At 50.0% G+C, this 14,918-nt stretch overlaps 2 protein-coding genes across 2 annotated transcripts in view; both read right to left on the bottom strand.

Annotated features, from left to right (window-relative positions):
* Positions 1 to 2,772: 2,772 nt before the first annotated feature.
* Positions 2,773 to 6,855, bottom strand: LOC100607958. The gene is given in 5 exon segments (XM_012497093.2): positions 2,773 to 4,416; positions 4,418 to 4,517; positions 4,519 to 4,719; positions 5,107 to 5,276; positions 6,829 to 6,855. Coding segments are annotated over 5 exon segments (675 nt in total). The 3' UTR covers positions 2,773 to 4,239.
* A 1,093-nt stretch (positions 6,856 to 7,948) lies between these two features.
* SNX29 (sorting nexin 29) overlaps positions 7,949 to 14,918 on the bottom strand; it is a 575,039-nt gene continuing 568,069 nt past the window's right edge. The window contains exon 21 of the mRNA XM_030797722.1: positions 7,949 to 8,527. Coding sequence (XP_030653582.1) covers positions 8,401 to 8,527 — 127 coding nt within the window. The 3' untranslated portion in view covers positions 7,949 to 8,400. The remainder of the gene's footprint in view (positions 8,528 to 14,918) is intronic.

A 14,918-nucleotide genomic window follows, 5' to 3' on the forward strand; every position in this document is an offset into this window, starting at 1 on the left:
ATTGAGGGCGGGGCGGGTCACTTAGGATGCTGCAGGACAGGAACAGCAGCCTGAAGACTATGTCCTGAGGTCCCTTCACGTTCCCCTAAATGTGGCCTCCTGATTTAATGCCCACTGCAACGCAGCTGTGGGGTTCCTGGCATGGTGCCCCATCCCTCCCAGACAAATGGTTACACACTGCCTCCATCTGTGACAGCCCCACAGCAGCTTTTGCCTAGCTGGGCCTTTTAAGGCCCACCTGCAACAGTCCCCTTCAGGCGGCCCTGATTTGGAACTTACTTTATGCCTGGATTCTCATCCCAGGAGCCTTTCGTTTCTCTGTTACCATAACTGGGTTAAAAATGTTGACTATTTTGTTGTAGGGTCTGATTATTGAAGCCAGTGTAAATTATTTGGGAGGTGTGGGGGCAGTGTAGACTTTCTTGCCATCCTTTAGGTCTCAGCTCAAAAGTCACTTTGGCGTGCCAGGTCTGGTGGCTCACACCTGTAATCCCAGCATTTTGGAGGCTGAGGTGGGCGGATCACTTGAGGTCAGGGTTCGAGACAAGCCTGACGAACATAGAAAAACCCTGTCTGTACTAAAAACGTACAACATTAGCCAGGGGTGCTGGTGCAGGCCTGTAATTCCCAGCTACTCGGGAGGCTGAGGCAGGAGAATCGCTTGAACCTGGGAGTGTCCAGTGGCTAATCAGAGACCTTCACTGATCCTAGTCACCATGCTACAGGCTTTTTTATTTTTTGAGTGTGGCTTTTGCTTGGATGTCTACAAACATTTAGCCCAGTGCCTGGCATATGGCACAGTATTTGACAAATGTTAAGCTGCCCTTTGTTACCTGCCAGATCTCGGCTTTTTCCAACCCTCACCTTCCCCTCAAGACCAAATCAATCAGGTCTCTTAAAATTTCTCACTGCTTTTTTTTTTCCTTCACGTTTTTTCAGCCTGGTGTAATGGCTCATGCCTGTAATCTCAGCACCTTGGTAGCCCAAGGCAAGAGAATCACTTGAGCCCAAGATTGAGAGACCAGCCTGGGCAACATAGTGGGACCCTGTCTCTACCCCCCATCCAAAAAAAAGTAAAAATTAGGCATGCATGGTGGAGGTGCACCCGTGGTCCCAGCTATGTGAGACGCTGAGATGGGTGGATGGCTTGAGCCCGGGAGGTCCACGCTGCAGTGAGACATTGCACCACTGAACTCCAGCCTGGGCCACAGAGTGTGAGACCTGTCTCCCAAAAAACACCTTTCAACTGTCTACAGTATCTGAGCTTATGTGTCAGTGGTTTAATCAGAATATATTAGGCTATGCTGTGGTAACAAACGGCCGCATTCCAGTGGCTGGACCCACCCAAGTCACCTCTTGACACTCTCCACTGACTGCACAGCCCTCCGTGTGGTGACTCAGGATGCAGGCTGATGCCACCTTGTGATTCCACTAGCTCAGTCTGTGGCCCCCAAGGAGGGGCTGAGAGTCGTGCCCCAACTCCTAAGTGCTTCAACCTGGAGAAGTTACCTGTCACTGCCATTTGGGACTGAGCACATGGTCACAGCCGACAAGGGGCCTGGGAAGTGGCAGGTAAGGAAGGCAGTACGTGGGAACTTGGTGATGAGTGAATCTGTCACTTGCTCACTAGGGATTTACTTCGTGGGAGTATGAATTGTCAACCGAAGAGGTTAACAACAGGATCTATATAGATAGAAACCAAAGTTAACTTCATTCGGAGCCAAGTTTGAGGACGATAGCCCAGGAACACAGACTTAGTGGAAACCGAGAAGCTTGGACTGGGCAATGAACCAAAGGTGATTTTCTTGAAACTGATTGGAAAGGTGGGACAACTCAAGGGAGGGGGGCTTCCAGGTCCTAGATAAGAGACACAGTGGCATTCTTGTGTGTGTGGTGTATGTAGTTTTTCTGAGACAGTCTCACTTGTTGCCCAGGCTGGAGTACAGTGGTACGATCTCAGGTCACTGCAATCTCTGCCTCCAAGCTCAAGTGATTATTCCTGCCTCAGCGTCTCAAGTAGCTGGGATTACGGGTGCCTGCCACCACACCTGGCTAATTTTTGTAATTTTAGTAGAGACAGGGTTTCACTATGTTGGGCCAGGCTGGTCTCAAACTCCTGAGCTCAGGTGATCCTCCCACCTTGGCCTCCCAAAGTGCTGAGATTATAGGCGTGAGCCACTGTGCTGCTTGCTGGCTGCATTCTTTGGCGTTTCTGATTAGCCTTTCCAAAGCAGGCAATCAGATATGCATTTATCTCGGTGAGCAGAGGTGTGACTTTAAATAGAGTGGGAGGCAGTTTGGCCCTAAGCAGCTCGCAGTTTGACTTTTCCCTCTAGTGATTCGGGGGCCCCAAGATTTATTTTCCTTTCACAGTATATACGGTAAAATAAGTATGAAGACCTCTTAGGGGTCTGCAGAGGGATGACTGAGTCTCTGCTGCTTTTGCCCTTCATTTGATGGGCGCCCGTTGCACAGCAGTGAAATGGCTGATGAACTCCAGCGTCACTGTCTAGGGTTCAGATTTCGTTCATAGGCTTAGTTGCTATTACCTGTATTTCTGTTTATTATATGAGTGAATACATATGTACCTGTAATGAGGAGTGTTTTTTTTCCGTATGAAATTTTAATTCTGCATTGCCAGGTTATCTAGATCTGCCTAATATAATTAACTGAAAATGAGATATTGTTCCATTTCAATTCGGTTGATCACACGTGTATTAAAAGTTTACCTCAATCTGTGGTTGTTTAAAAAGAACTGAGACAGAGACCATCCACTGAAGTATCTAATTTATAAAATGTCACAATTTTTGTCATTGTGAAGAGGTTTATCTCAACCAGGTTGTAACAAAATTTCCACAGCTTATTCCAAAAGAAAATCTTAATACAAGAGATCTTAAAAAATTAAACACATTTGTTTAAAAATCCTATTATGTAAACCTTAACATAAGAGGGTAGTTAAGATACTACAGGTTTCAGGGCGTTTCCACAGACTTCTAGACCTTCTGTACACACAGACTATCATAGACTAGATACGCGGCCCGCTTACCCCTAAGAAGGCTCACTGGGAGCCGATCATGGGCGCCCCCTAGTGGGGTTACCATTGCTCCTCCATTCAAAAGACTCGCTTCTCTAAGAAGTCGGTGTCAGGTGAGTAAGCGTTCTACGTGACGGCTAAGCCAGGGATGAAGACAGGCCGACATTCTTCTTAGTATGAATCCTGGATAATAAAAATTCTAAGTAGCTCTACCCCCATCCCCTTCACTCCTGGAAATTAATAGTTTCTGGGGTCACTTATTGAGCTTTTAGTTGACCTGGGTGCAAATGTGTGATCCACCATTGTGTGCGCTTCTGTCCTCAGTCCCAATTCTTAGAAGGGCATCCTCTGTGTCTGTCCTACACTGACAGTGGTTTGCCTTGCTGTTCATGGAGACCGGTGGCAGAGCTGAACAAATTTGAGGGGAAGAAGTGGGGGAAGCCTGGGTGAGTGGTTTTCTGATAACGATGGGAAAACGTTTATGTACCAGTAAGAACTAAATCCCGGGGCCTTAAACCACCCGTGGTGAATCTAGAATCTTCTACCAGCAGGGGCTGCTGGTTCATGTCATAGGCTCAAGCATCTTTTAAGGAAGCCAGATTTTTTTCACTTCTCTATAGAAACTAGCTACAAGGAAGGATATGCAACTTGGTGGCTGGGATTTAGAAGTAAGTGTGTGTTCCATGACCGAATTCAGAGTACGCAAATTGGGCCCATAAGATGGCAATGGCTCATGGCTAGAGTGAGGAATACCAGAGATGACTGATCCAGGTGCGTTTCAACAACCATGGGATGAACTGTGGGATCTGGTCTGCTCAGAGCCGGGAGACCCTGGATGCTACACTCTTATTCTTATTGACCCAGGAGCTGAAGCTTTATTTTAGGAACATAAATCAAGATTGAATATTAGAAAAACATGACGATGAACTTTTTTGGCACAGAAATGTGAGATATACAGTGCTACAACTGTGCAAAATTAGCATGGAAGCCAATGTGAAAACAGCAAATATTTAACAGCTTTAATGAATTAATGCACAATATTTTGAAAAATGTTACCATTGACCTTGTGCATAAGCAGATGCCTGCCTTCCAGAAACACCCCACGTCTGCCGTGATTCCGAGAGAGATGCCAAGGCAGAGGCAAGACAATCATTACTTGAGGGGCTGAAACCCGGGCACGAGGCTGCCCCTTCTGGGATTGCCTCCTAGCCAGTCTGATGTACTGGGGAAGGAGTGAGGCGGGGGTCTTAGGTCCCAGGAGCTGAAAACCCAGCCTGCCCTTTGCCATCAGTTCTGTGTCAAGGCTGGAACATGCTTCTGGAGTGCAGGGCCTCTCCCGTATGGGCGCTGCAGCTCACATAGGAGCTTGGCTGAGGAATGAAGGGATGGATTCTGGGGGTGGTTGGAGGGGAGGGGGCTCACTGGGTGCCCAGAGAACATGGCTGGGCCTCCCTGTGAGGGGCCAGATGGAGTTGCAGCCCCATGGGGGCTTGAGCAGGTGGGGCAGGAAAGCCGAGGCCCAGAACCCCACGAACTGGTCCTCAGGGTGTGCAAATCGTCCCATGCACAACCAAGAGAGGCAGCCACTGCTCGCCTGGGCCACAGAGCCCTGGCTCAGGGTGTTAGGATAAAAGCTGCCTCCAGAAGGCAGAGCCTGCTGTGCGTCAACCTGGCAGGCTGGTGGGCTTCACTCCTGTTTCCAATCCCAGGTTGTCACTGGCCCCAGTGCCTGTTGGTTGTATCAGCTACAGCCATGCTACCAATGTGCCTGGTGTAAACGACTTTCAGGTGCCTCTGGTTTTAAAGCACAATAACTACCTGCCATGGTTCTAAAAAAAAAAAAAAAAAAAAAAAAAAAAAAAAAAAAATTACATGGTTAACAAAGAATTCATCTTAAAAGCTCTAAGGTATGAAGCAGAGCCAAGGGCTGTGATCAGACCCAGTCCACATCCCTCCCCTTCCTCTTCCTAGATGTTGCAGGATGGCACCCTCGTTTACAACTCAACTGGATGATCCCTTTTGTAGCCAGCATGTCCCTAGATGCAATGGTGACTGGATGTGAAGATGGCTACCACTTACGGACTATAAGAGCCTCTTCCCTGAAAGTGTCTTCCTCCACCAGGGCCTGCCGGTAGAGAAATGCTGGGGGCTTTGAACCCCAGCTCCACACTCTAAAATGACTTGCCAGCAACGTCACTGGAGCATACCAGTAAGTGCGAATCAAAGAAGCTGGAATTTCAGACTGATTCCCGGAAGAGGAGCGGAGAAGGTTCTGTCTCAGATCAGGAGTGGAGGGCTGGGCTAGGTTTCTAGCGGCCTTTAACCTCCCTTCCTTAGAAGCATTTGTTCTTTCTCAAGGAGAGACACCTCTGCTCAGCCCTACCTTTCCTGAGTGGTCTTTCATCTGGGGGAGAAAAAAAATGTGAAAGATGGAACCTGGTGATGTTCTGTTTGAGCCACAGCAGGCCATGAAGAGAGAAAGGATTCGGTGTGGATTTTTCCTCCCAGCAGAGGTGGTCCCAGAAATCCAAGGCCCTTGAGAGAGAGGTAGGCCCCCCTGGTTCCTCTCGATTAGGGGAGGGGGGCTTCTGTTCTCAGATGCTGACTTTGAAAACCCCCGAGTAATCTTGGAAGGAGAGAGTTGTGAGGTGCAAGCAATCCTTTCTGTAGGGGTGTCTTCGCCACTGATGGATAGCTCATGGGCTGAGCCAGCCCTCAGAATTGAATCCAGGCTGAGGGGCAGATGATGACACATTTACAGGGCATGGAATTTGGTCACCAGGTTCCAGCCACAATCCTGCTAGGCCTGGGTGTTTCGTTACTCCAGGAACCGGGAACCCTGTCAGAGTTGTCTGTTTGCCTGAAGTTCATTGCACTGTACTAGAGAGCAGGATGGGGTTCTTCTGAGTAGCAGGATGGACCCACTCCTTCCAGAACATTCTATGGGATTTCAAAGCGAAGGCTTGGGGGAGCTGCTGTCATGTGCTGGTCATCAGCATTTGAGTGAAAATGAGATAGTCTGGATCTGGGAGATGACGCTAGGGTCTGTACATGATCATGGGAGAGGTACCAGGAGCATGCTCTCCCCATTTTGGACGGCAGGGCAAATTTTCTGTGAATAATTCAGCATTATAAAAGGGGGAGGCAGTTTCTTCCACCCGTTCAATATTAGCTGAGAGCATTCTTATTTCTCATGGGTTAGTATCAGCTCTGGGGGACACTTCTTTGCATTGTTAACATGTGCAGAATGTCCACGGTGCTTCCTGGTGTGGGGTATCTGGAGAGGGCAAGACCTGATTCACATCCTGTGTTTTGGGGGCAGATGGCAGAAAAGGTGCGGGTCCTAAGCCTGGGCCCAGGGGAATGTACGAGAATGGGATGTTCCTTTCTGTGTCCAACAGAGAACAGGGAGATGACCTCCAGGGCAGGTGCCTGGGCTAGGGAGGCACTCCTGAGACCAGCTCGGAGGTGGCATCAAACACTTCAAAATAACCGATGTGGCATAAACGCAACCTGAGGGGCCATGACATACAGCAGCTTGAGCTTTTAGACAGTCCCTGCCTTGGTCCGTTAGGGTTCTCTATTTAGAGGCGCCAGCCAGGTGGGCCGATGTGCACTCCAGCCCTGGAATTTCAGATAAAGCATGTGTCTTGCAGCAATGTTGGCAGGTGAGTGGGAGGGAGACCAGGTTGCCTTTCCAGGACGTCTTGAGTCTTGTACACTGGCAAACTGACTGCAGGGTCCCCACCTCCATACACACACTGGCTCATTTGCTCTTGGGGGGCATGGCTTACCTGGCCCCAGGTCCCCCTGGAAGTCATGTAGGCGGTCTCAGTTTCTCGGGGGGCTGTGTGTGTGATCTCAGCCTGCCTTTGAAGGCCATGAACAATCTTCCTTCTTGCTAAGAGGGGAACGCACAGTATACACCTACCAGATGATTCTCTGCAGAGGTTTCCTTGAGCCAGGAGATGCTCCATGCTCACCTGGGCAGTTGACATTTTAAGCCACTGACTTGAAGCAGGTCTACGACAAGCCCATGGCTTGCCATCTAACCATCACCTTCCACTTGCTTCTGTCCTCAGGTTCTGCTGCGTCTCTGCCTCAGGTTAAGGCGGAACACACACACTTGAACTTGCATAGTCCATTTCACGACCTCCTTCCTAGTTATTCTACCCCAGAAATGCCAACGGCCTCAACTGTGCTCAGTGTCTGAGGATGGCTCTCCTCCTGCGAGGTGCTCTGATGTGAGCTCACTGGAGGAGGAGCCCCCGGGGGCTGCCCAGCTGCTGGTCCCCAACCTCCTCTCCACCTTCCAAGGCCCCTGGACTCTGAGAGCCACCCTGATGACATGGGAGGAACGGAGGACTCTGTCTTAGGGGATGCAGAGTACTGTTCCCAAGGACAACGTGTGGGGGCAGATAGGATGGAAAATGTGTCTGTAGTTGAAACATGATCTGTTGAGTGCCCACACTGGGTCCAGCTTCACAGACATGGAGCCTGGTTTGAAAACCATGGAACCTTCTGCAGTGGTTCCCTGAGCCAAGTCTCATGATTGTAGGACCAAGGCCACCTTGGACAGGCTAGATGACACTGGGTTACCAGGTTACTGATGGCTGGGCCAGATGTCCGAGTCCCCCTCTGCCCAACTCCAAGTCTAGAGAGGGCCTAGGGTGGCTTCAGGCTACTGAGGGAACTGGTCCTTCCTGAAGCCAGCCGTGGTGAGGCAGGGGAATTTCTCTGAACTCAAATTACACATCACTAATGGCCCCTTGCCAAGGCCACAGCACTATCCCTCTAGAGAAGTGAGCTGTGACAGTCCTGGGTGTCTAATGACCATTGGTGGAGAATGCAATGAAAGGAACCAGACCCCCCTGCCAACGAAGCCAGCCAGCCCTAGGTTAGGCCAGGCAATGACCTTAAAAAGCAAAAGGAGAGGCTATAACAGTCATTCTAGTCCCCATGTGGCAAAGAGTAGAGAGGCTGGCTCTGTAGGAACTTCCCTATGTAGGGGATCACCTGTGCATCTCAGAGGCCACCCAGCCTGACCTGGTGGCCACCCTCCTGCCAGCCCTGAACTGCAGGAAGGCGAACAGCCCCTCCAGCCTAGGGCAGACCCCAGGAGCAGAAGGACCACGTGTCCCCGTCTGTCCAGCGAGGCACTGCCTTGCTTTCTGGGGTCACTAGACTGTGCGGTTCAAAGACTGACCAGTTTAATCAGGGTGTTGTGTAACTAGTGGGGATCGTGTGCTCTCAGGATCACCAGGTAGGACGACGTTCTCACGCCGAGGTTTACGGGCCAGCGGCAGTGGTTGGGGTGGAGACAGCTGGCGCGATGCGTAGGGCCCGTGGCTGGGGTTTTGTCAAGGTCAGAGATCGCCGCTCTGGGGCTCCACGTTGCGCGGCTCCCGGGGCTGACCTCGGGAGAGTTTGGGGAAGCGAGAAGCCGCTTTGGGCCGGCTGCTGTTGACAGGTTCTCCGGGTGGGGTGATGTCGCTGAAAGACCAGAGAGAGAAGCGGGTTAAGTCTGGGGTTGAAACGCAAATGACCACAGGCCGGAAAAGGAGCCAGGTGTGTGGGCAGGAGGTATCACGTTGGGAACTGTGACCGACCTATGGGAGCCACCTCTGACAAGTACCACCTGGAGAAATACTTCTATTACATAAACTTCCCATGTTTAACAGCACTCTGAGGCTCCAAGCTTGACTGTGACTCTGCGCTAGCTCGTGGTACCACCTTTCTGGTCTGCATTTGAAGGCTATGAAAGAATGTCGTAGGCAGTTTTCTTCCCCATGTTTTCCTTGATTTTTCAGCAAATGTATGCTTCTGACTCCAAGGTGACTTTAGAGAACACTATGTGAAACCACAAAAGATGTGCAGCTAAAACATAGGAGGGGGACTTCCTCTGGAGTTGATCCTAAGAAAATACTCAGGCCCTAGGCCAGGGTCTAGTTATAATGTTGTTGGGCAAGGTACAGTGTTTAAGAGCCAAGAACAATGGAAGATAGCACCAAAAGGGGGACACTGATCCTGGTTCTAAAGCAACACAAAGGAACACATGGTAGCACAGCACGTGTGGGTTGCAGGGCACGGGTCTGGATTGTGGGAGGCCCCTGGCACATATTTGAGGGGACAGGGTAGAGGCTGGGAGGCTGCACCCTGAGAGTGGAGGGTGCTCAGCAGAAAGTCCTGTGGTGTGGTTCCATTTTTAAAAAATTCCTGGGGACAGTCTCAACTCTTGCCCAGGTTTTAGAGTGCAATGGTGTAATCATAGCTTGCTGCGCCCTCGACCTTCTAGGCTCAAGTGATCCAAGCAGCTGGGGCTATAGGTACCAGCCACCATGCCTAGCTAATTTTTTAATTTTTTCGTAGAGATGGGGTCTTGCTCTGTTGCCCAGGCTGGTCTCAAGTGCTCCTCCTGCTCAGCCTCAAGTGCTGGGATTACAGGTGTGAGCCACTGTGCCTGGCCAACCCTTACTCACACCTGTAAAGTCCCTTTTGCCAGATAAGGGAATATATAAATTTTGGGGCTGGGAACGTTGTTATTCTGTCTACTGTAGACTATTTGAATGGAAGAAAACATCAGCAGGACTTAAAAAAGATCTCTAAGTGGTAAGATTACAGATCTTAAAAAAACAAAAATGATGTACAATAAACATCTCACTGGGACAAAATGCTTTAAAACAAGACCAAAACCTAGTAGGACTGATGTTTACTTCTACGCTCTGAGCACCTCCGTGGAGTCCTGGCTTTCTGGACGTGACCCCGGACCCACTGGACCCTACAAAGGAAGACAGGACCTTGTCCACAGCTAGCTCCGCCCTATCTGTGGTTCGGAGAGGACCAGAGACAACTAGTAACTGTCAGAAACATCCACCCCCAGCTGTCTCCAAGGGCCGTTTCACAAACCACATGAGTTAAGGGGAGCCGTGATTTCATAAATCGTTCCCCTAGAGGGTCTCTGCAGGGTTGCCTGAAATAGCCTAACGTCTTCATGTATCTCAGGAGTGAATGTCTTTATGATGATCTGCTTTGCGTTGCACCTTTCCAGGGATGAGGCCACTGTGCGAGGGAGATGCGTCTTGTTTCAAGTTGGACACCCTGATAAGCTAACAAAATGAAGACCCATTTTAATGATTGTTTTCTCCTGTAAGTCAAGTTGTGCTTTGCCTTCTGTACATGGATGAAAAACATTTGACCTTAAAGCCGGAGCTGCTCTGAATCGTCTAAGCCCGTCCAGCCTGGTGCGTGCTGCACATTGCTCCTTTAGGCGGATGTCTGGCCGCAGGCGCAAAGCAAACATGCCCCTCTCTTCCTTCAAAGGATGGGGACCCCCCTTAAGAAAAGCTTCTTTATCCCTGAACACTACTGAGAAGATGGTTCAAAGATGCTGGGAAGGAGATCTTTGTTCACAGCGAAGGGGGACTGATTCTTAGATACAGGAAGGCTTGGATGTAAATGTCAGTTTAAAGCCATGCCGTCACAACCCCCTCCTGTCATGCTCTTCAGATCTGGGGTCTGACCAGCAACTCCTTACCCTGCAACCACGGCCATCATTCAGGACAGCCAGGACTAGCCCTGCCCTGCAATGACCAGAGCCTGGGGAGGGGCCCTGGAGGTAACAGGCTGTGAGAGTGGCTGGGAGAGGCCAGTGCCTTGTTGGTTGTGAGAGGAGAGATACCAGTCAGTGGGCTGAGGAGGCTTTTTCAACAAACAACACATGTTATGCAGGGGTAGGGAGATGACACGGCTCCAAGGCAGACGCCTCTCTGTTCAGTCCTCCTGTGGGTGGTGCTGTCTGAGCCTTGGTTTCCTTCTGTCATTTGGGGGATGACAACCATGAGCACATCCTAGTACCATGTGGTAAGGATTCAAGGGCTACCTAAAGCCACCAACTAGCTGTGTTTCTGTAGATAAATGCCTCTCCTCTGAGCCTCGGACAGAATAAAGGTGGGGTGGTTTTAAGCATCATGGGGATCAAGTGGCTAGAGTGACAATGACTGGGCAGCAGTGAACATTCAAACATGAGCTGTGTCACCACACGCCATGCTGGGCATGAAGGCGTGCAGAAGTGGCCTCAGGCTTGGAGAGCCACAGTCTCATTGAGGATGGGGAGGGCAGACATTGGACAGATTGCGGTGGTGGAGCATGGTGGATGCCCCAATGAGAGGGAAGTCGGGTTCGGAGCAGGGTACAGAGGGCTTCCTGGAAGAGGCAGAGGTGTGAAGGGTCCTCTAAATGTGTAGATGAGCACAGGTGAAGGTGGCAGACCCGGCCCAGCTGCTTCCTCTTCCTGGAAGGCAGGGTTAGCTCGGGGTGTGCACTGAGCAGTCAAGGGGTTGTATCTGTCACATGTCTGTGCCTGGGAAGTCCCAGTGAGTGTAGGCTGCTATGGCTGATGGTGTGATAGTGGGTTTGTGTGACGCGGGGATGGTTCAATCCTGAAGACCCTGTGGAACACAGCCATGTCTCGGGACACAGGCTTGGGTGTTGAGACGGGTGCACTCAAGTGGGTTTGGAGGCAGGGCTGCTGTGATGGCTCCAGAGAACCCAGGATGAGGATGGGCTTCACTTGGGACAAGTTCAGTGGATGACACCTGCGGAAATCTGGCTGGAACAGGGGCTTCATTGAGTGCGTGATGGATGGAAAACACAGAGGGCTGAGCATGGTGAGCTTGAGCAGAGTGTGCTGGTGGCTGCTGGCATATCTGAGGCTGAACCTCTTGCAACTGCCATCTTGGCAGGTCAAGAACAGCTGAATCTTGGTAATGCTATCTGAGTGAATAGCAGAATCTGAAGGCGTGGGGTAGGTAGGACTGAGAGTATGTAAACTGGCAAAGGAAGTGGGGGCTAATGTGGGTAGAAGACACAGGGCCAGTACTCAGAAGAAAACCCCACGTGTCTCCACTGGAACGCTTCCCTACAAGGGAACGAGGCCAGTGCCATGCTCCCTCTGGGACGGGCATCCAACAGTAGAGACACGGGCTGTAGTCAGCTGCTTTCTAGGGAAGCTGAAAGGCCTCGCATTTACAATGACAGCCTTAAGTAAAACCTGTTTTTTTTTTTTTTTCTTTTTAAACTAAGGGTCCCTGTAGTCCCTGCTGCAGATAACTCCTCCCAACAGCATTCTCAGAGTGAAATTCTCATCCTTCATAGCCCTTGTTAGCTGCAGACTTTTGCCTCATGTACCACTGACACTTCCAGAATGACACCATTTCTTAGCTGGCTCCACTGATAAAAGCCAGCCACCAAGAAACGGACTGTCTCTTCTCTGGCATGACTGCATTTTCATAACAGTGGGCTTGCAGCTCTGAGGCATAAGCAAGAGAGGAATGCATGGACACGAGGTAAGTTCTGTTCCTGCTCCCCAACAGAAACATGAACTCTTGTTAATGCTGGGGCTAGGTCTGTTCTAGTTTTGTAAAACAGAAAAAGGGGGGTCTGGACGGCAATCCATAAGAATGGATTGCCAAAGGCCTTAACTCCATATTCAGATTCAGAAAACTGGGGTTCCTTCCGTTAGACAGTATAGAAGTTGGAGAAAGATCCATTAACCTCCCCAAGACACAGCTTTCTGATCTGTAAAATGAGAATAATAGTGCCAATCATACATCATTTGATGCCTATTTATGCGGTTGGCAACGATTAGAAATAGATTTGGCTCCTTTGACATCCTGAAATAAGGGAAATAAGGTAAGAGGTACCAGTGAAGTCTGGCCAGCAAATTCATAGGAACTTTTACTGGTAGAGGCATCTAATACAGCAAAGGAACTGGGTAGAGTTTTTTAGAGATGGAGATGTCCCTATGGTGCCCAGGATGGTCTCAAACTCTTGGCTCAAGCAGTTCTCTCACCTCAGCCTCCCAAGTGCTGGGATTACAGGTGTGAGCCACCACACCCAGCCAAGGAGGCTTTTACAAAGATTTTACAACTTCCCAAAATACAGCATACTTCTCACACCACCTCGTATTCCCACTGCAATCCCTCAACTCCCTACCCTGGGGGAAGGGGGCTGCAGGGGGCAGAGGGCACCTTCTCTGAAAAGCCCATCCTTGTTTTTCTGGACAAGATCAGCATCTAGGCATTGCAGATCTTTGGCTGCTTGGTCCTGAGACAGCAGAGGCCTCAGTGGGCTACAGAGATGGGGAGAGATACATACTCAACAGAGATATTTACAGATAGCCTAAAGAAATAAAAGGCAGTGAGGAAATGGGTGGGTGTTAGTCTTCAGATAGGTCGGCAAATGAGGGTGGGGAAATAGTGGCTGTTCTGTAAAGAATGAGAGTGCCATCTCTGGCATTCTTCGTGTTCCTCTCAGCTGGAGCCAGAGTTCGTCATGGGGTCTGGGGAATTCAAGACAAAAGACTGTTGCTACTTTCCAGGGGACAGGACAGCAAGTAAGACATGGTGATACAGACATGGAGGCCTAACTAAGCCACCACCTGAGGGTGCAGACCCCTCAGCCAGTGGTGGAAGATGACTCAACGTCTTTCAGACGCGGGGAGCCATCCCCCCGTTTTACTGGCCCTATTCTTTGAGCCAATTGTGTTACCCTATTAGGTTGCTAAATTTACGAATGAAGGACATACCACAAGGAACAAAATGCAGTTGCCATCTATTTTCACAGTCATGGGTGAAATATCAACGTGGTGATAAAGGACAGGCTGAGGATAACGGCCACTCCTCTAGGGTGACTTTGTCCAGTCCACAAAGCACACTTTCCAAGCCATGGATCCAGATGCTGATGCTCCTCTGGTATCTGGGGCATCAGCGATGATGGGGAGGCCACTTTCAGGGTGTGACCCTCGGAATCCCAGCATCTTGATTCTGGGAAGTGACATCACTGAGCCCAGAGTCACCCCACCTGGAGCTGGGATGAGGATGTGTGGTGACATTTCCCAGGCTCTGTTATTAGCGTCTTCTGTGTGTCTCCTATGTAATCTGGATTTCTCTTTCAGTACCTTTATTTTTTGAGGTCGTCTTGGCCTTTGCAACAATATTCATGAAGACGGTTTTAAAGGTGCATTGAAGAATTTAAGAAGCTTATGCATCAGCCCTCCTTGCTTTGCTACTCCTCATATTGGGTGAACATTTGCTTCTTACTATGCAGGCTTTTGGCAACATGGACAAATCTCAAGTGCATCATCAAAGCTGCCCCACAGCTGAGTCCATTCATAGGCCACTCTGCAAAAGGCAAAACTAAACGACAAAACAGTGGGAGCTTCCAGGGGTTGACTATAGTGGAACACTAGGGAATTTGGGAGTAAAGGAGTTCCACATCTTGATGGTGATGGCTACAAGGACTCCAAGCCTTTGTCAAAACTCACGGAACTACGCCATGAAAACCTAGAAATGGTACCACAGTAGGCTTCAATCTCAAACTTGACTCCAAGAGGGCGGTATTTGTAAATCTAGACTGTTTCATTGTAAAAGAGCCCCTCAGGGACGACCCCTGATAGCCCGAAGCTCTCAGGAGCCAGTGACTTCTGTCCCTGTCTCTGGGTAGAGGAAGCAGGGGCCTTGGGGACAAAGTCTTAGATGACTGCCGGCCGTGTCATTCACTAGCAGGGGTACTTGGGCCAGTCACGATGCTCCTTTCTGGGACTCGCATTCTTAGCCTGTGAAGGGGGATCAAAGTCAAGCCACTGAGCTGCATGCACTTTAAATGGGTGAATTGTATGGTGTGTGATCTGTATCTTGAGCTGTTTTAAAAAATGGTGCAAGCAAAAATACATGAAGGGAAATCACAGGATCTGCCCTGCAGGTTTTTGCAACAAAACCAAGGATCACGTTTGATGCGAGGATGGAGCGTGGCCCATGAGGGATGCTGCTTAGTGAACACCCTCGCCCTCGGCTTCTGAACTTGGCCTTGGCCACCTCCAGCATGG

The sequence above is a fragment of the Nomascus leucogenys genome, chromosome 18 (assembly GCF_006542625.1).
Source record: "Nomascus leucogenys isolate Asia chromosome 18, Asia_NLE_v1, whole genome shotgun sequence".
In the NCBI taxonomy this organism is placed as follows: Eukaryota; Metazoa; Chordata; class Mammalia; order Primates; family Hylobatidae; genus Nomascus; species Nomascus leucogenys.